The sequence below is a fragment of the Polychytrium aggregatum genome, assembly GCF_025602895.1.
Source record: "Polychytrium aggregatum strain JEL109 chromosome Unknown BJ171scaffold_15, whole genome shotgun sequence".
NCBI lineage: Eukaryota > Fungi > Chytridiomycota > Chytridiomycetes > Polychytriales > Polychytrium > Polychytrium aggregatum.
In genome coordinates, this window is record NW_026516217.1 from 36366 (window position 1) to 56146 (window position 19781).

The 19781-nt window shown below is 56.8% G+C and overlaps 7 protein-coding genes across 7 annotated transcripts; 2 read left to right on the plus strand and 5 right to left on the minus strand.

Moving 5' to 3' along the window:
- Positions 1-2796: 2796 nt before the first annotated feature.
- On the minus strand, positions 2797-4848 carry BJ171DRAFT_70077 (uncharacterized protein). The gene is made up of 6 exons (XM_053115821.1): positions 4665-4848; positions 4275-4535; positions 3963-4199; positions 3465-3898; positions 3153-3396; positions 2797-3088 (listed from the first exon to the last, which is right to left on the minus strand). Exons 2-6 carry the CDS (start codon positions 4533-4535, stop codon positions 3011-3013), a joined length of 1254 nt encoding a protein of 417 aa, XP_052967301.1. The 5' UTR covers positions 4665-4848; the 3' UTR covers positions 2797-3010.
- A 16-nt stretch (positions 4849-4864) lies between these two features.
- BJ171DRAFT_501433 (uncharacterized protein) lies at positions 4865-6404 on the minus strand. Its single transcript, XM_053110662.1, has 2 exons — positions 5405-6404; positions 4865-5268 (listed from the first exon to the last, which is right to left on the minus strand). Exons 1-2 carry the CDS (start codon positions 6132-6134, stop codon positions 5096-5098), a joined length of 903 nt encoding a protein of 300 aa, XP_052967302.1. The 5' UTR covers positions 6135-6404; the 3' UTR covers positions 4865-5095.
- Positions 6405-6711: 307 nt separating this feature from the next.
- Positions 6712-9561, plus strand: BJ171DRAFT_501434 (fumarate hydratase). Its single transcript, XM_053110663.1, has 11 exons — positions 6712-6768; positions 6890-6966; positions 7081-7237; positions 7353-7546; positions 7681-7818; positions 7922-8057; positions 8171-8260; positions 8362-8464; positions 8605-8780; positions 8969-9155; positions 9307-9561. The coding sequence occupies exons 1-11, from the start codon at positions 6760-6762 to the stop codon at positions 9441-9443; spliced, it is 1404 nt and encodes a 467-aa protein (XP_052967303.1). The 5' UTR covers positions 6712-6759; the 3' UTR covers positions 9444-9561.
- Positions 9562-9672: 111 nt separating this feature from the next.
- Positions 9673-11198, minus strand: BJ171DRAFT_501436 (putative peptidyl-prolyl cis-trans isomerase). The gene is made up of 6 exons (XM_053110664.1): positions 10997-11198; positions 10803-10830; positions 10632-10651; positions 10444-10508; positions 10293-10303; positions 9673-10178 (listed from the first exon to the last, which is right to left on the minus strand). Exons 1-6 carry the CDS (start codon positions 11090-11092, stop codon positions 9877-9879), a joined length of 522 nt encoding a protein of 173 aa, XP_052967304.1. The 5' UTR covers positions 11093-11198; the 3' UTR covers positions 9673-9876.
- A 376-nt stretch (positions 11199-11574) lies between these two features.
- Positions 11575-12957, minus strand: BJ171DRAFT_501438 (cyclophilin-like domain-containing protein). The gene is made up of 6 exons (XM_053110665.1): positions 12854-12957; positions 12504-12531; positions 12353-12372; positions 12169-12233; positions 12039-12049; positions 11575-11962 (listed from the first exon to the last, which is right to left on the minus strand). Exons 1-6 carry the CDS (start codon positions 12920-12922, stop codon positions 11661-11663), a joined length of 495 nt encoding a protein of 164 aa, XP_052967305.1. The 5' UTR covers positions 12923-12957; the 3' UTR covers positions 11575-11660.
- Positions 12958-13223: 266 nt separating this feature from the next.
- Positions 13224-17823, minus strand: BJ171DRAFT_70140 (putative acyltransferase). Its single transcript, XM_053115822.1, has 16 exons — positions 17749-17823; positions 17496-17589; positions 17224-17377; positions 17037-17118; positions 16784-16875; positions 16438-16603; positions 16106-16276; positions 15814-15909; positions 15603-15685; positions 15424-15489; positions 15290-15339; positions 15116-15165; positions 14744-14969; positions 14277-14600; positions 13940-14149; positions 13224-13862 (listed from the first exon to the last, which is right to left on the minus strand). Exons 2-16 carry the CDS (start codon positions 17548-17550, stop codon positions 13243-13245), a joined length of 2445 nt encoding a protein of 814 aa, XP_052967306.1. The 5' UTR covers positions 17551-17589; positions 17749-17823; the 3' UTR covers positions 13224-13242.
- Positions 17824-19098: 1275 nt separating this feature from the next.
- On the plus strand, positions 19099-19686 carry BJ171DRAFT_400371 (ankyrin repeat-containing domain protein; the record flags this gene model as incomplete). Its single annotated transcript, XM_053107205.1, has 1 exon — positions 19099-19686. A coding segment is annotated over one exon (588 nt), but the record flags the coding sequence as incomplete, so codon positions are not given.
- Between the last annotated feature and the right edge of the window lie 95 nt (positions 19687-19781).

The following is a 19781-nucleotide window of genomic DNA, read 5'->3' on the forward strand; positions in this document are numbered from 1 at the left end:
AGGGGCTCCCAAACTTTGATCGTTTCATCATTGGATGCAGACACAATCAGCTCACTATTCGCAGAGACGGCGACTTGATTGATAACGTCTGTATGCCCCTCAATACTTTGCTCAACTTGACCTGTCAATACATTCCAGACCTTGATTGTCTTATCATATGAGCCAGAAACGATCGACATGCTGTCGGATGTAAATGTCAAGGTATGCACATCGCTTGTATGTCCCTGGAGTGTTTGTTTCAATTGACCCGTGGTTGAGTCCCACACCTTGATGGTGCGATCACTGGAGCCGGATGCAATTGACATTCCATCAGGCGAGATCGCTACGGACATCACTTGGTCGGTGTGTCCCACGAGTGTGTGCTTCAGCTGCCCTGTGGCTGTATCCCAGATCTTGATGGTTCTGTCAGCCGAGCTCGTGATGATGAACTTGGCATCGAGCGAGGTTGCCACAGACCAAACATATGCTGCGTGACCTTCAATTGTATGTATCAGGCGACCCGTATCCATGCTCCACATCTTGATGGTCATGTCACCAGAGCCCGAGACAATGAATTGACCATCATGTGAAATCGCCACGGAGCTTACTAACTTTGTATGCACGTCGAACGTGTGCTTCACTTGGCCTGTGGCAGCATCCCATATCTTGATTGTCATGTCGTATGACCCAGAGACGATCCACTTGCCATCGGGTGATATCGCCACGGAACTCACACTGTTTGTGTGGCCGTCAAGAGTGTTCTTCAGCTGACCAGTGATGGTATCCCATACTTTGATGGTCGTGTCGTTTGATCCCGATACAATCCACTTGCCATCGGGCGAGATGACAAGTGAGCTCACTCCACCTTCATGTCCAGTAATTGTCATCACACACGGATCCCAGGTGGGTGCTGGACCGGCTGTGACCAGGAACGGGATCTTGTCCTCGAGCTGGGTGGCATATGTCTTGTAGATCGCCGTCTCCTTCGGTGTGAATGCATACCCCGAGTTGTACACCTGTGGCGCACTCGCAATGATCGGATCGGCAAACTCGCGGATGAATCGATACGTGTCCTTGACCAGTTCCTTCGTGGTGTCGTCGACGATGGTGCTGGGTGCCATGTTGGTCACTCCTCGCAGCACAGCCAGTTGCTCGATGATCGGCTTGACCACATGTGTGAGCGACACACACTCGAGCCAGAAGAATACATGGGTCTTGACGAACCGAGTGAGCACCGCTGCCACATCGACCATCTCGGCCGACTGCCACACCGGACTCGACTCGGCCACTCCTTCCACACACCACACAAAGTGTGTGATCCAGTGGGCGACGCTGTATCGCAGCGACGGTGTGATCTTGGCTGCGACCCTGTCCTCGAGGTCTGGGATCTTGTCGTGGAACTCGAAGATCTCGCAGATGTTGATCACTGGCTCGTGCGAGAGGATCACTCCGAGACATCCCTTGGCAAACACCGTGTGGAACGAAGTCGACACATGCCACGGATGGCCAGTCGATGCATCGCCGAGGAGATAGTCCGCCACCGACTTGTGGTTGAACTTGACCTCGGTATTGGTGGACGGGCTGCCTCGGGGACCCAGTCCATTGGCGCCAGGATCGAGGACCAGACTGAGGCCCTTGAGACACTCGCGAACGACCCCGATCTCGAGTCCAAACACATGGGCGATGATCTGCGGGGTCAGGATCGACTGGGCTGTGGCAATTGCCGACACCACCGCGACCAGCTCGGCCGGGTGGCTCGACTGCGAGTGGATCTTGGCAAATGTCTTGTGGTACAGCTGCCCGACATCGGCGGCGCTATCGTTGATGTCCTTGATCGTGGCGAGTGTCACTGGGCCGTCTGTGGATGCTGCGTCGACGGTGTTGAGGATCAGGTTGATCCACACGAATGTCTTGGACTGGTCCAGCAGGATGGCGACTGCCTCGGTGCGGTCCGAGTCACTGAGAGTGTCATGCACTCGGAGTCGGTGGTGGATGTACACCTCGAGGTCAAGGATGTTCTCCTCGCTCGAGGGCTCGATCGTCTTGGTCGGGACTCCATCGAATGCTGCCTTGATGTCCTCCTCGGGTCGGGATGTCAGCAGCAACTTGAGCCACGGACGGGTCTTGTTCAGCTCGACGAAGCGCCAGGCAAGCAGACTGAGCAGCTGGTCGCGCGGAGAGCACTCGTCGAGTGCATCCACCAGGACCATCACCGATCCCTTGGGTCTGTAGTCGCCGATGGCTCCGAGTGGATCGGCAATCACGGCCTTGAACAGATCAGGAATGCTCATCTTGTCGAGACTGTCCTTGGAGTGGCCAGCATCGAGCAGCTTGCGGCCGATTGGAGAGTACCACTTGCACAGACCGTATGCGATGGTGTTCAGCACCACTCGTGGATCGCTCTTGCGAGTGTCGTTGTACTTGAGGAACAGCGCCGACACCAGCTGGTTGGATGCAGTGAGGATGTTGGCGATCTGGGCGGCAGCGACAGACTTGCCCACTCCAGCAACAGCCGTGACCCACAGGACAGTGTCGGTGGTATCCTGGTTGACCCAGTCGGTGGTTTGGTCGAACAGCCACTGGCGAGTGCCCTCGACATACAGTCTCTCAAGTGATCGGCGATCCTGCTCCGAGTTCAAAGGCATGAGGAGAGCCATCAAGGCCTCGATCTCTGCTGCATTGAGCACAATCGCACCACTTTGATGATACACTTCGCCATTCTTTCTGGCTCTTTCTGTCTTGGTGATCAACTCCCGGATGCTTGGAACATGGCTGGTGGCAGATCCGCTCCCGGTTATTGAAGTACTCAAATCGCGGTGCCTCTTGTTCCTCACCCGACTTACCTCTTGAGAGCATTTCCATCGACAGCATCGAGTGCTTGGAGCTTCAAGAGCTCATTAAATGTCCTACGAATCGTCATCGGACGTCCGTCAAACAAGGGACTGCTCTTATGGAGAGGAGGATAGTCGGGAAAGTCTTTTGGATCCGGAAAATATTTCCTTGAAAATAGCCCATCTCCCACGCGGACTGTTCACCAAATGAATATTGGCTGCAATATTACAAACTTCCTCGTTTCTGGGTCTTTGATGAGCTTCAAGGCGTGTTGAACCTATTATGTAGTTCGTCTGCGTCAGAATCAGTTCTCGTTGACCTTGCCCACATGATCGGCTCACCTCAAGGAATTGATTGTCGGCGTAGAGGTGCGCCTTCAGGGTGCGTTTCAGCCCCTCTTCGGACAACAATAGCACAATCACAGGAGAACGATGCAGCCCGTTGATGAAGCCATCCTCCCAATTTTGCCCATTACAAAGGCACAAATGGTCGAGATAGGGATGGAGGGAACTCTGGCTTCTCTTGTTGGATATGAGCGCACTAAGCAACAGATTTGCCTTGTCGCTTTCGCTTGCAACCCGGTAGCTATGAACGCTGACGTGAGTCTAGGGCACTATCCAGGCTGAAATATGAAGAGCACCCCATGACCGTACCTGATGAAAACATCGTGCCTCTGACATTCAAGGCGACATTCCCAGTCGGGAATGATCTCGGCAGGTGTATAGTGCTCAGGGCCAAAGTATTTCGGCTCGGGATCTTGCTCACGGTTAAACTTTGCATCGGCCACGACCTCCTCGCTCGTGCCATCCTCTGTGATGCTCGGTTTAGCTGAAGTGTGCTGGAGCTTTGGTGTCGGCTCTTCATTTGGATTCCATGCCGGCGACGCTGTCATGGAAGGAGATGAGCCTCGTTTGCGACCCCGGTTGGTCAGGCGAATCTCAGGCAGAGCGGCGTTGCCGCGGGAGACACACTGTTTCGAGTGAGCGATCTCGTGGGCTCGAAGGGCTCCTTGGGCGACCCTGATCTTTCTTCGAGCGCCAATTTTGAGTCCAATCTGGGCCATGTCTCCTCGAGACATTGCCAAAACCTGAGTCAAAGGCGGATGGTCAGCAACGGGCCAGTCCTTTTGCACACCGAGCAGCAATACCCACAGCATCGATGGTGTCGAAGTCGCTCTCGACCAACACGGCTCTGGACTTTTCCAATCCCCATTCGGCCAGAAACTCGTCGAATGTGTCCCTGGATTCGATATTGGCAAGGCGGCCAGACTCCGTGGTGGGAAGACAAATGTGCAATGTCGATGGGTTGGTTTGTGCCAGCTTGACTTTCTTCATAGCACCAACGGTCAGCCCGATGGCCCTCATCTCGTCCTCTGTCATCAAGAGCACCTGGAACAGCAAGTATCAGCATTTGCCCAAAGTTCGACCGAGGCCTGTGCTCGTCTCCCTCCCATCAAGACCCACCAATCTGGCGTTCGTGAATCCGGCAGCTATAAGCACCGGACACTCCGCCATCAAATCGTGATCTTCGAGGAATCGCTCAAAGTCTTCAGTTGAACCGCTTGAACGGCCCTCCATGGGTAAGCAAATATTCATCGAGAGACTGAAGCTGATGGCCCCATGTGGCGGGTATCGAAAGCCCAAGAGATGGCATCGATTGCCAAGCCATAGGAAGGCGAACAGCACGACGATGGTGCCCACGGCAGCGGCAATAGCATGTAGCATCTGTCGACACACATCATCGAGATCCACATGGGCTGGGTGAGCTGGGATGTCCAGTATGGGGCAGATCCAACGTCCTCGCGCACCCAAAAGCTCGGCGATGAGGCAAATACAAATGCATAGTTTCCAAACCTGGGCACTGTTCCGAGCCGGTGCTGAGTCGAGACGAGGATGAACAGACGCAGAATATCAGAAATGGTGGAGGCTCTCGGTGCGATGGGAAAGAGATTCCTCGGTGGGAGATGCGATCGCAAGCCAGAGCCAGGAGGCCAGTCGGGAGACAGGGGGATCACCACCACCCAAGGACGCGGAATCCTGACCCGGCCAGAGTCCCGGCGATCAGCGGTGTCGATCCAGCAGGGAAACACTCCCGTCTTGATGAACAATGAGCTTCGGCCGGGCCAAGCGACCTGCCAAACTCAGAACTCCCTCCATTGGGTGGGTGTGATATTGTTTTATTGTCGCTGTAATCCACATTTGCAGCTCAGGCAATCATCCTCAACGTCGGGTCTTTGCTCGTTGATCGCCATTCCCTTCCCATCATCGAAGAGAGATTTTGGTGCTCACGGCCGCCAGGAACTTGGAATGAACCGACCCCACATTCGCCGGGCAACGTAGCGGAAGTAGGCCCCTCGCCCAAAGAGCGTGCCCACAGTGACCAAGACAAGCGAGTAGAACGGCAGCGTCGTCATAAGATAGCAGATCCGGAAGAGCCACGGGCCCTGGGCAAATGTGCCTGATGGAGCATACACGGTATCAGCCGGGTTTCTTCATCGTCTCGGGAGATATCGACAATCGCTGTCGTGTGGCCAGACCGATGGTGATCATCGACAAACGCTGATCTCCTGCCCGACGTCCGTGCACACTCTTACCTTCAATGCCGATGACATTGTTCAGAAACGGCCGCACAATCGACACGGCCGTGGATCCGGTGATGCCAAAGATGACAAAGATGATTGCCCAGTCCTTCCACCAGCCCATCGAAAACTGTGGATGCTCGGATGCCGACGGCTTCGTTCGGACGGTTTCGGGACCAGCAGAGCCCGCATGTGGCATTTGTGGGGCCCGATCGAGTCCCGGCTTTTCCGGATGACCGGCTGCATTCGCCAGAGTCTGCTTGGTTGCTGCATCGACCTCAACTTGGCAAAGGCCGCCCTTGGAGGTCGCTGCCGAATCATCGGGTTGTCTGGGAGGTGCGCTGCTCATCGCCCGAGACTGGCCTGGACCTGCTCGATGCGGAGCAGTGAGCGGCAAGTCCAGCGAAGATCCCCAAGGCAGCGTAGTTGCAGGCAACTTGGCAATGACCATGATTTGGCGGAAAGGGGTGCTGGGTGTGGTTGCAAACGGGGCCTGTGTGGGCCGGAATGGCACGTTTGTGTGGCTGGTGGCAGAGGAAACCGACAGATGGCCCCGACAAAAGGCAGGAGAGTGCGGTAACCCTGCGGCCGGGGTGACTGGCCCTCGTTGGGTCGATGCGGCCCGCCAAAGTCCTCTCGATCCGCTTGGGCTGATCGAGATGGCCAAAGGGTCATTGTGGGCACCGGAGTGATTGGGCTTTGAGCTGCCCCTGATCGACACAAGCGATCGTCGGAGCACGGACATGGCGGACAGGAAGGGACGACGATGTCGCGAAATGACTCGGGACGATGCCAAGACGATGTCAAGACGACGTCAGGACGACGTCAAGATGAGCGAGATGGCGATCAGAGGTGCAAGGCCAGAGGATCACGATCGGCCGCCGAGCCGCAAACCAAATCCCGAATTTGCCATCCAACCGACGCCGCCAAACGAACCCACAACCCACCACCGCTGGTCACCGCCAGCCAGCAGCGATCCGGCCTCTGTCCTGCCGTCATGCACCCGCCTTCTTCCATGCCGTCTCTCTCCTTCTCCCTCTTTCGTCGTCGGGTTGTGAAAGCTCGAGCAGAATACATAGCGCGCAGCACTCACCGTTTGCTGGGGCGAACCCGACATGTGGCGCAGCCGGCTGATTCGGCGGCGCGTCACTCTGACGCCGAGGCGTCGCACCGAGGAGCGAGGACACAGACACAGCGTCGCCGGCAGCACAGCCGCCCCACGAGGGCAAGCGAGAACCCCGCGAGAGAGCCGGCCGGGGTCTCTGCCCACAACCCACATCGCCATCGACACTCTCCCCACCACTTGCCATCATCCAGCTGCTCTTCCAGCAATCCATCACATCCCGATCCAGCACAGCAAGACAACCGACATGGCCGATGTTCGTGTCTCGCGATCGTATCAGCTATGCGTGGTCTCGGAGCACCAGGCTCGTATCTGAGAGCCCACAGTCTGACCTTCATACCTTCATACCCTCATTCCATCAACACGCGGCTCTCCAGAGCTACAGAATCGAGCACGATACCTTTGGCGAAATCAAGGTTCCTGCCAACCGCTACTGGGGCGCCCAGACGCAGAGGTATGGTCTTTAGTGCGTTCAAAGTCTCGCCATATCATCCGCGATCGCCTGGCATTGTCGGGTTGCATGTTACTGACATCCTATATGTGACCGATCGTCTTCCCTTGTTCGCAGATCTCTCCAGAACTTTGAGATTGGCGGGCACCGGGAGCGCATGCCCGAGCCTGTTATCGAAGCCATGGCCATTCTCAAGAAGGCCGCCGCCATCGTCAACATCGATTATGGGCTCGACCACAAGCTGGGCGAAGCCATCTCCAAGGCGGCCGACGAGGTGCGACTCCCTTGTCCGCACCGGTGCCGCCTTCTCAGCGAGCATCGAGCCAGTATTGAAATCGCATCGAGGAAGTAGCTTCTCACAACCCTGCGATCCGCTCTGCGTGCCCCAGATCCTGGCCGGCAAGCTGCACGACGAGTTCCCCTTGGTCATTTGGCAGACCGGCTCTGGTACCCAGACCAACATGAACGTCAACGAAGTCATCGCCAACCGTGCCAACGAGATTCTCGGCGTCCAGACACGCGGCACTCAGAAGCCCGTTCATCCCAACGACACCGTCAACATGAGTCAGAGCTCGAACGACACGTATGTGCCGCCGCTGGGCCGTGACATGGCAACCCGAACCCGCCTCTGCAGGGCTGGGTGCATTGGATGGGACTCGACGCCTGCTGACCCTCACCCGGCGGATCTTGATCTGCGGGATTTTCTTGGTCGTCCAGGTTCCCCACGGCCATGCACATCTCGGCCGTCCTGGAAATCAACCGACGCCTGCTTCCCGGCCTTCAGGGGCTCCAGCGGGCTCTCCAGGAGTGCTCCGACAAGTGGATGCACATCATCAAGATCGGCAGAACGCACACGTAAGCTCTCGCTTCCGACACTGCCATCTGCAGAAGATCACCCCCTCGAATAACAAGCCATACGTATCTGTATCCCGTCCCTCATGCGGACCTGGCCCTTCAGCCAAGATGCCACTCCCCTGACCTTGGGCCAAGAGTTCTCAGGCTATGCGACTCAGGTTGCTTACAGCATCGAGCGCGTCAAGGCCGCCATTCCCCGTCTCAGCCAGCTTGCCCAAGGCGGAACAGCCGTTGGCACTGTAAGTTGCATCTCCCCGTGATCGTTCGGACGTAGGAGTTGACAAGCTCAGTCATTTATCGACGGGCTCTTTGTAGATCTTGACTCGCCACTGATACGCCGTTATCGCGATAGGGTCTCAACACGAAGAAGGGCTTTGACGTCAAAGTCGCTGCCGAAATCACAAAAATCACCGGCACCCATTTCACCGCCGCTCCTAACAAGGTAGGGTCGTCCAGACTGCTGAGCATAACTGGGTTTGTGTCTTCGAATAACCAAATAACACCGCGCAACGGGCACCATTCTGCTCCGCCTCCGCACTCAAGTTCGAGGCTCTTGCTGCCCATGATGCCATCGTCGAGGCGAGTGGCGCTTTGAATGCCGTCGCTGCCTCGCTGATGAAGATTGCCAACGACATCCGATTCCTGGGTATGTTTCGATTGCACCTCGCGCCGCGCATGAACTGAGTGCGGACCCGGTGTATGGCGCGGTGCTATCGATCAGCCATCGCAGCTGCGTCAAGTGTGCATTTCTTTGCTTGGCCTCATCACCACTCACGACATCCACAGGATCCGGTCCCCGAAGCGGCCTCGGCGAGCTTTCTCTTCCTGAAAACGAACCCGGCTCGTCGATCATGCCGGGCAAAGTCAACCCGACCCAGTGCGAGGCCATGACCATGGTCTGCAGCCAAGTCTTTGGAAACCACGTCGCCATCACCGTTGCCGGCTCCAACGGCCACTTTGAGGTTCGTACAGAGCCCAGAGCCCGTCCACACCACGCCACTCTCTGTCGCTACCAATGTTCATGCGCCTTGCACACGGCACTCCACTCCGGGGCAATACCACCCGATGCTAAGTCGACCCTTGCTTTCTTCGTCGTGATGGTATTCACGGCACGTCTTGCTGCGTACGCTCATTGCTGCCCCTTGCTCAGCTCAACGTCTTCAAGCCCGTCCTCATCGCCAACCTGCTGCAGTCCATCCGTCTTCTCGGGGATGCTGCAGTGTCATTCACCAAGAACTGCGTCGTGGGTATCCAGCCCAACGAGGACAAGATCAAGCAGCTCTTGCAGCAGAGTTTGATGTTGGTCACGGCCCTGAACCCACACATCGGATACGAAAGTATGTACTTTTGCACTGCGGTCCATTCGCCGTGACAGCCCTGTGGAGTGGCATCTCTCTTGCTCGAGCCCTTGTATCAACGACTCGAGTGCTGGATGCGGCCCTATGTGCACCATTTCCATCAGCATTGACCAGTTCTGCCACCCGCCAGATTCCGCCAAGGTCGCCAAGAAGGCTCACAAGGAGGGCACGACCCTGAAGGAGGCTGCCCTTGCCCTGGGTCTCTTGACCTCTGAGCAATTCGACGCATGGGTCCGTCCCGAGGACATGCTGGGCCCCAAATTGTAGAGGCTGATTGAAATACGCTGATAACGAACTGATCCGAAACAGGAGCTTGTCGTTCGGCATCAGCCAAGTCTGCACGAGTACACTTGGTACCGAGAATAAAGTGTGATGTGAACCAACACCCACAGCATCCACAGCATCCACAGCATCTACAACACCCACAGCATCTACAGCATCCACAGCATCTACAGCATCCACAGCATCCACAGCATCCACAGCATCCCGCAGCGAGGCACAATTCTATTCTCATGCGATAAACATGAGTATATTTATGCTCTCGAAAACGCCACCGAATAATACGTTTCTCTGTGTTCGAACGCTTCAAACGCCATTGTTGGCACGGGCAGATTCATTGACGCCTTCCAGTTCAACACTGCCGAGGGAGCTGCCTTTCCAGTGCGCTGCTCGGGTTTATGCATATGGCACCGTATCTGGATTACAGCTCACCAGCAGCGTCAATGACGATCTTGGCCTTGGTGGAGCCAGAGGACGAGCCGTAGGACTCGATCTTCTTGACAACATCCAGACCCTCGACGACAGAGCCAAAGACGACGTGGCGGCCGTTCAGCCAGGTGGTCTCGGCGGTGCAGATGAAGAACTGCGAGCCGTTGGTGTTGGGGCCGGCGTTGGCCATGGAGAGAATGCCAGCGCCAGTGTGCTTGAGCTGGAAGTTCTCGTCGTTGAAGCGAGCACCGTAGATTGATTTGCCACCAGTGCCGTTGTGGTTGGTAAAGTCGCCTGGACAACGAACAGTCGGTTAAGAAGAGTCCGACGACCGCATTGCACTCGCAGATCACATCAATCGATGCGTCTTGCACCAAGCCACGATGCTGATCATGGCTCCAAACTCACCTCCTTGGCACCTACAACGACGGTGGTATCAGCGAACAGGGGTTACGTCGTGAACATTGCAACCCGGCCAGAGCGAACCACGAGTCCCCTCGATGATCGATCCGCGGCGTACATGCCGTGAGTCCTTGCGAACCAGGGTACCGATACTCACATGAATCCGGGAATGACTCGATGGAATGACGAGCCGGCGTATCCAAAGCCCTTCTCTCCAGTGCACTGTGATCGAGACCAGAAACGAGGACATGCACATCAGCCACAAGCCGCAAGCCGGGATGGGTACCACGCATGAACATGATGGCCGTGCTCAAACAAAACGACTCAATCTCGACAGATACTCACAAGAGCACGGAAGTTCTCAGCTAGGGACCATGGCCGATGGTTTGGAGTCCAAGTTGAGGAGATGGCGTCAGCCGCACGGTTCGCTGAACAAACACTGCCCCACTCTAGATATCGACTGCTCTGGCGAGGCTTCGCCATCCGCAGGCTGCGCTCGATCGATCGAATACGAACCGGTCTTGGGGACGACGTCGGCGCGAAGCTGTTGGGGGAGGACATGAGTCGATCCACGAAGTGACCACGTCGGATAGGGAGTGAGTGTCGATGTCGGAAAGATGCATCCATCATGCTCGGCAAAGCCGGATGCCGTCCTCCTGATCGGTCGTTGATCGAGATGACGGACATGGACCGATCCAACGCAGACACACCTCCATCACAACGCGGCCGAGCTTGTTGGTGCCGGCAGAGACATCAAAGTAGACTCGGGGGTTCTTGGCGAGGGTCTGGGTGAAGCGGAAGGCCATGGTGGGCAAAGATGCAGCGGCTTGCGGATGGACAGGCTGGGGTGGATCGGGCGGAAGGGCAGCACTGGATTTTGCGGCTGGCTGGAAGAAAACGAGGGCGCGCAGCAGATCCAATAAAAACGAGACACCCGTGTTTTTGACGATTGATCAAATATTTTGTTATCGCGCGCTGGCCACTCGATTGCCAACCAGGACGGGAAACAATCTCACGGCTTGCTCATTGGGGCCTACGGAAGTTCGGCAGGCTGCGGGCCGCTGAAGCCAGAAAGTGACTGCCCCGTTTCTTGCTGGACCGACTGTATCCTCACGTGGCCCAGATGTGGTGTTGAGATCTGGTTGAGTGCAAGTCGGCGGCCAGATCTGATGTATCCGAGACTCGAGTAAAAGCACAGCTACGACAGCGCATCGCGAGACGTCCTGGCGGGGAAAACTCTGTGCCCGACCCAACTGGATCATCTCCCCAATACGACCGATCCATAGTCTGCTCGTAAACACGCTGTATATTACAGTTTGAACAAAGCACAGACACGCTGCAGATGCAGGGTATCAGGAACTAAGCGATTATGCTTTACAACTGGCCGGAGGCATCGATGACGATCTTGGCCTTGGTGGAGCCAGAGGACGAGCCGTAGGACTCGACCTTCTGGACAACATCCAGACCCTCGACGACAGAGCCAAAGACGACGTGGCGGCCGTTCAGCCAGGCGGTCTCGGCGGTGCAGATGAAGAACTGCGAGCCGTTGGTGTTGGGGCCGGCGTTGGCCATGGAGAGAATGCCAGCGCCAGTGTGCTTGAGCTGGAAGTTCTCGTCGTTGAAGCGAGCACCGTAAATGGAGCGGCCACCAGTGCCGTTGTGGTTGGTAAAGTCACCTGGGTAGAAGCAGAGAGAGTCAGTTTCTGGACATGTAGATCGCAGCGTAGCCACGGGGAAGGCCTGGATATTTACCGCCCTGGCACCTGGAGGACAAGAAACAAACAGTGTCAGAGCCATACCGACACGGACACGGACACGTTCTAGGACATGAATGGACGAAGCCAAAGCCTCCGCACAAGAGTCGAAGCAGCAGCACACTCACATGAAGCCGGGAATGACACGGTGGAACGAGGAGCCAGCGAAGCCAAAGCCCTTCTCGCCAGTGCACTGTGGCAACAAAAAGACACATAGTGAGTATGGCGCGTCCAAACAGTATGATCAGCACGACGGCCAGGTGGGACCGGGTGCAGAGCGGTCGCCAGCAGCAGCCTGGTCACTTCACTTACGAGGGCACGGAAGTTCTCAGCTACAGTCCGAACACAGGAGGAGCAAGGGAGATGGCACGTCGCCGTGAGCATGGCGGCCAAGTTGCCGATGTCGATGTCGATGTCGATGTCGATCGCGACTGCGACACTGCACAGTCAAGCAAATGCTTACCAGTCTTGGGGACGACATCGGCACGGAGCTGCAAGGGGAGGCCGTGAAGACGTTAGCAACATGCAAGAGCAATCCCAGACACCTTGCCGAGGCAGCGCGGCGATCTGGATGACGCCGACGACAGTCAGAGAGCGGGGAGCAACAGGCTATGCCCGGAGTGCACACACGACGCTGCAGATCAGGCTGCCACGGCGCAAGCCATGTGGCGAAAGGACGGCGACACCCCCCAGACACCGAGATCTCGGGTGGCAAGCGAGATTCCGAGACAAGAAGCGGAATCTCGTCTCCGCCACCCCGAGCAAGCCGACCGGCACCAGATGCAAGATCCCTCAAGCAGCAGCGGTGCTTACCTCCATGACGATGCGGCCGAGACGCTGGCCGCCGGCGCTGACGTCGAAGAAAACACGGGGGTTGGACATGGCGATGGAGTTGCTGGGCAGACCGGGGAAGAGCAGGCTGGGATGAAGGACAAGTTCGGGGCGGCGGGGGGCGACGCTCAAATCCGCCCAGCCGCGCGTGGCTTGGCGCGCAGCACGCTCAACCGGGACGAGTGTGGGGAGCGCCACACCCGCCGTCGCACAAGGCGGCGATTGGGCGGGCTGGAGAGTCTGTAGGAATCATGGTCTCGTTCCGACCAGAGCGATGTATTCCCGAACATGCAGTATGCGCTGTGGGCTCGGAGTGGCCGATTCTCAGCGTTGACGGGCACCGTGCCTGCACCGGCCATACTCGAGGCGGACTAGAGCTTGGATCGCTCGTGCTTGGTTGCGCGACCCGCCGCACCATCAACTTGTCCTGCCTCCTCAACAGGGCTCGATTCGCTGCCGCCCACTCCAGGCTTACGCTGGCCGCCCGTGGACGCACCGGATCCCATATCCGCAGTGCGTCCCGATTTGATCGCCTGCGCTGCGATGCGAGCAAGTCTCAGCACCCGCATCGACACGGTCTCGGTGTCGCGGCGGTTTTTGCCTTCCCGTCGGAAGGTGCTGATGTGCTCGCATAGTTCCCACAGCTTGCCTGCAGGCTTGTGTCGGACCCACTGATCATGCACCGATTCCAGATGCTGCTCCGAGCTACCAAGCCTCACCGGAGGGAGGTTCTCTGGCGGGAGCCAATTGGGGTGGACCGCCAGATAGGACTTCACACTTGGCAGCGCCGGCTTGGGTGTCTTTGGTTGGTTTGGTCGCACCGTCGGCTCAACCGATGGAAGCTCCATTGGCCGTGGAAGCTCGTTGTCCTCGCTGCTGCTTCCAGGAACCGGAATGAACTTGCGGCACAGCAGCACCCCCATCTCCATCAGACGAGTGATGGCATTCTTGATCGTTTCCTTGTTGACTGATTCAAAGTACGAGATATCGCCTGGGAGCCAGCAGGCATGACGTTGGTCAGACCACGGCCAGAACTACCACATTGCCGCTCACCACATGTAAACTCACCTTCAAAGTACAGTGTCTTGCCAAACGCCTGGGCGCGATCCAGAAACTCCTTCTCCTCGACCCAGCAGCTCTCATCCAGCCGATCTTCTGGCGGAATCTCTGCGTCATGACTCCGAGACCGCGGCAAGGTGTCCGGCACGATGACGAACAGGCTGACGGCTGCAAGCCAGTATGCTTCGATGAACGGCCACAACAAGAAACAAAAGAAATCTGGGCAGCGACCGCAGGTCAGAAGTGAACAGTCGCAAGGGGCCATGCCATACAAGCAGGAGTCGGCCCTCCAAGGCACATTCCAGAGTCATCCCTCCCTCCCCCATCAGGCGGCAGCACAACTTACCGAACGTCTCACGGCCCTTTTTGCGCTCTTCAGAGCTCAGCGACACCCAAACAGTCTTGTGCAATCTTGTGCTTTCGTAACTGCTCGGAACACCATATATGTCGCCTGGATCCTCCTCGATGGATATGACCTTGGCATCGTGGAGCGATCGCACTGCCGCATCCAGGTTCTTGTCCATGCCACTGGGCCCATAGATAAACTCGCCCTTGAGCAGGTGCGACAAGAACGATGCCTCTTCAAAGAGTGTTGGGTGGTAGGGCAGACGCTGTTGCACAATCGGCCCTCCGTACTTGATCTTGGTGTAGATGGACGTGGCCACGATTGCTAGATGCGTCGCAATCCAGCGACATACCAACGCGAGGCTTGAGTTATCGTGATGTCACGGCAGGATGTCTCACTGCCCTCGACCAGGGCATTGCACTCACGCTGCGCGCTCCCATCACCCTCCTTGCTGACACAACACTCACCCTCGGGCACAAACAAGTGAATGACTTGATTGCGGTAAAGGCTGAGCTCGAACCGCTTCAGTGGGAAGAACACAGGCTCCAAAAGATCCATTCGATGCCCAATCAGATGCTTCAGGTCGTGGATTGCTCGGTCCACGATCATGCCCGTCGTCATGCCGCCAAAGTCAGCAACGTTGCCACCTTTGGACGCAATCTCATTTCGGAGCCAGTCGACCTTTCGAATCAGCTGATAAGCGAGCATTGGATTAACACCACTCTCCTTCGGGCACCTCTGCGTTGCATTGGCCACCATCTCCGTCAAGGATGCTTTGTTGGTCATGATCGTGTCCTGCATGGAAACTGGATTTTTCCCAAGCCACCAGTCCACCATACCTCATCTCTGCCCACGCCACGGCCACGGAGCGTCAGGATGACAGTGCCAACTGAAGGACAAAACAAGAATCAGCAAGATAATAGATTAGTCATCGTGTCCCTCCCCATACCCAGCTCAGGCTCGGAGCTGGCTACTGGGGGCTCGCTGCTGGGAGCACAGGAATCCGCACTTACCGAGCGCTGTTGGCATAACAACGCTGACCGAGTTGATATCGCTGAGCACTCTGATAAGCGAGCAGTGCCAGCCTCATTAGATATAGCATCCGTCAATCGGCTTCGGTAATCCCATCAGATGGCCTCGTCCTTACCGGAATCCTAGCGCTTGGAGCAGTACATCATGGTCCTTGGACTGGTTCACTGGATCAAATGTATCTCTGAGAGCACGCCATTGATGATGAGTCTTTGGTATCCCCAGTCGGCTTTGGGCAGATGAACCATTGGTGTCCTGCCCCCAGTTCGAACCGTATCCTTGGATACCTCGACTTACCCGCGACTCTTGATCTGTTCCTCGATGTACTCCCGCAGGGAAAAGATCTGAGAGAAGCGGATGTCGACTCGCCCCCACTTGAGCTGGAGATTGGTGTTGACATTCATATTCAGCAGTCCATATGATATGGATCGGGAAGTCTGCCATAGTGGTAGCAACCGCCCCACCACGCATAGCACATAGGGCGCTGAGTAATTGAGATGAAACTTACGTTCAGCACGTTCGCGCTACTGAAGAGCTGATAGAGACTCTCCTTTTCCTTCTCGCGTCCGAGAAGCTCGTGGACGTATGACTCGGTCTCGATTACCTACCAAAGCGCACGGGTGGGGTAGATTAATTCTCACAGACCCAACCGGTGTGCATAGCAATAATGGATAGACAAGGGCAACGGATAGACAAAGACATCGACGGACAGATATGGATATACGCTCGCCTGTTTGAAAATCAATTCTGCCGCACACCTAGGAATAGAGCATAACCCTCAGCTAGCGACATGGACCCACCTTATCGTAGCCGATACTCATTGGCACAATCAAACAGTCGCGCACCCGCCTGTTCATCACAGCATCCATTATGATCTTCAGGATTCCCAGCTTTGGCTGGAGCAGCTTGCCGATGCGACTACGGGTGCCTTCGATAAACACTTCAATGTTGTAGCCCCTCAACAAGAGCAGCTAGTGCTCAAATGTACATATATCCGCATCAAGGACAGCGAGGGTACAGAAGGGTCAGGAGCACGGGTCGCTGCGTTCGATGGGCAAGGCCCAGAGCACTTGATCACCGTTTTACGGAAATCATCTATCCATTCGCGGTCGAGGCTGCGGTGGGAGCATACCTCAATGTATTCCCTCATGATGGTGGTGTATAGTGCGTCGTCGTTCCACTTGCGACGGATAAAGAAGGCCCCGGCCGATCGAAGCAGCGGGCCGATAACCGGGAGATCGAGGTTGTCGCCGGCAGCAATATGGGGCAGGGCCAGTCCAAATCGATAAAATACATAGCTGGAGATTGTAGGCATGCCAGCCACCAAAGAACACATTGGCCTGATTAGAGCTTGAAGCGCAACGGATCGTTGGTCGGCTGCGAGGAGCAATCATGCCAGGGGCAATCATGCAAGCAGAGGACAGGCCCATCTTCACATCACCTGGACCAGCGTTCCAGTTCGCATTTAGAGTCCGTACCTGATGACAAGATAATCGATGTGCGATTTGTGGCATGGCAGAACGATCAGCGATAGCCCCTTCTTCTCGGCAAGCTTGGCAGTTTCTTGAAGCTGGATCCCAGTTCACCGGCAAGATGTATGATGGATTATCAATAGTGTCGGTGGCAAATCGAGCTTCTGCAGCCAATATCCTCCTCTTCGCCGCCTCTGTACTCGATGCCATCAATGCAGGGAGTGACCTCGGAGCGCCACGAGCAGGCATTTGCCCGTACCATGCGCCACTCGCTCTCGCGAATGTGTATTCCCTGATGATAGAGCCGCATCAGCATGTTGCCGGTCATAAAGGCAATGAATCTGAAAGCAAAGTCCAGCCGGAGTCAATAGAGAGCCTCCCCTCTGCTGTGTCTTCGTAAGCCAGGCACGAGAACGACATTCCGCCAGTGCCACAGGGCTCCGTACCGCACGGTGGTGATCGAAGTCATGTTCGCAATGAGCTTGTCGATGATTTGCGAAGCCTTGGCGTAATACTCCTTCTCCATATCCTCAAAGTTTAGTTTATGGTCTGTCTCCAGGTTGTATCTGGCGAGAGCAAAGCTCTGAATCGATTTCTGGACTGTTCGCGGAGAAGCGACCTGGTTACGGATCGATCGAACGGCGGGGATCTGATCTGGCTGGCCGAGTCTGCGGTTTGGCCAGTCGAGTCTGCGGTCTGGTGGGAGGAGACGACCTACGTTTTGGCGAAGCCAGAAGGGACGACTTGATCTCGGCAGCGTACTGCATGAACATGATGCGGGTGCCGATGTAGTCCCGATACGACTGCCATCCCTGTTGGTCCGGAATGTGCAGCGACGGGCGACACCAACAGAAGCACCGGCGAAAGCAACATTGGATAAGTCTGAAACACATGCCCGTGATGCTCGACTGCTCGGCTGCTCGATTGCTCGGCTGCTCGACTGCTATGCATCGTCAGGCTGGACTACATACGTTGCCGGCATAGTACTGAGTCGACTCGGAGGTCAGTCGGACGATAAAGCCGAGCGGATCCTTTCGGAACTCGCCGAGGCCGCTCTCGCTGCAAGCCGTTTGGGTTTGGAGCCGATGAAGTGTCGCATCGGGCGTCAAGCCACGGTTCGCTGCGTTACCATTCCTGCGTGCTGTTTCTCGGCGAGCGAATCATCCTCGTGCGGACCCGATAGGCAAGCGAAACAGCGGAAGGGGGATAGACCACTCGACCCACCTCGATATATTCTTGCTCTGCATCGCAGCAGACGGGGTTGATGGAGGCATTGTCGGCGGCCGGCGCTGGCTCGTCGGCTGTCTGAAAGTCTGGCCCGTGAAAGCCTGGCAGAGCGGCACGGGAGCCGGCCGTTCTTCCGAGGTGGTTGATTCTGGGATTGGCCGGCATGATCGCCTTTCCAGGCAGAAGCTGGTGATCCAGCTGGGTCGAACTCTGGAACGGACGAACAGACGGACGGACGGACGGACGAGAAAAACTCTGCACCGATGCAGACTTTGCCTGACAGCGATGGTCGGTTGGATCGACAACAAGGGTCTTGGTTGAGCACTTCCTTCGCATTGGAAACCGAGATATCCGACGCATTCAGAGACAGATCGGCCCATCGCACCCCGAGACATTAGCACCGGCCACTGCCCTCGGCACGGCTCGCAAAGCATCCATATCGCCCACATCTGCACCGTCGCCGGCCCCGCTGCCCAGCCCAGCCTATGTGCCCCTCCTTCGTCGATCTGCCCAACGAGCTGCTGTTCCGGATCGCCCGGCATGGCTCCGATATCCCGTCGCTTCTCGCTCTTGGGCAGGCCTCCCGAGCATTGCGGGTCCGTCTGGGCAGCGAAATCGATCGCAGAGTCTGCCGCATTCTTATCGACACCCGCAACATCCTGTGGACCGACTCGCCTGCAGGTCTCTCGGGCTCCATGATCACCTTCGAGCAGGCCACCCATCCACTCTGCTTTGTCGTCTCGAGAGGCGGCACCGCCATCTTCCGTACCCTGCGTTCCTGTGCAGTGTGGCCGCCCAACATCATCAATCTGTGTTTTTTGCTGGCCGTCGTCCGAGGCCACCACGGCCTCGCAGCCCAGCTGCTGGAAGAGCTCGATGCCCTTCGCCATGTGCACCTGGTTGAGTGCATCTGTCTGGTGCGCTTCCTGGCGCATTTCGACGGGGCCCTGGACACCTCGGCAATCGCCAGATCGTCGTTCCGGGCATTCATCGAGAAGAAGGCCTTTGCTGACCAGGCCCTCATCGAGCGGCACTACTTTAGCATCATCCTTAACACAGCGTTTCTGCTCTGCTGCAAGCGCGGCGATCGGGCAATGGTCGAGCTGCTTGTTCGCAACCGGGTAGAGACTCGCTACGAAGACGACGAGGGGCTCTGTCGGGCTGTTTTCCATGGCCATTTGGATCTGGTCGAGTACTTGCTGGCCAACGGAGCCAACCCGAGGGCACAGAACGGCAAGCCCATGTTCCTGGCCTGCCAACAGGGCCGTCTTGTCCTTGCTCGTGTTCTCCATCATCATGGGGCCCCTGTCGACGATCAGCACAACCAGAATCTGATGGCAGCCTCGAGTCGGGGCCACTACGACGTTGTCAAGTTCCTGGTCGAGCACGGCGCCGACGTCAACGCTCAGGGCGGCTTTGGACTCCGCATCGCCTGCTCCCGGGGCCACTGGGACATTGTGCAGCTCTTCTGCGATCGAGGCGTCGGCCAAGATGCCATCTGCCGAACGTCTCTCGGGCTGGGGTGTTTGAACGGACACTTGCGCATTGTCCAGCTGCTGCTGAGCCTCGGGGCCGATCTGCACGAGAACAGGGATGATCCGCTCTTCATGGCGGCGCACAATGGGCATCTACGCATCGTCGAGTACTTGCTCATGCATGGCGCCGATCCATTTGCCCGGGGGCCCTCGGGATTCGCCCAGATCACGGATCTGTTTACTGCAGACTACTACATGGAAGGCGCCCTGGGAAAGCTGTTTGAGATGTAGCAACATCGGCC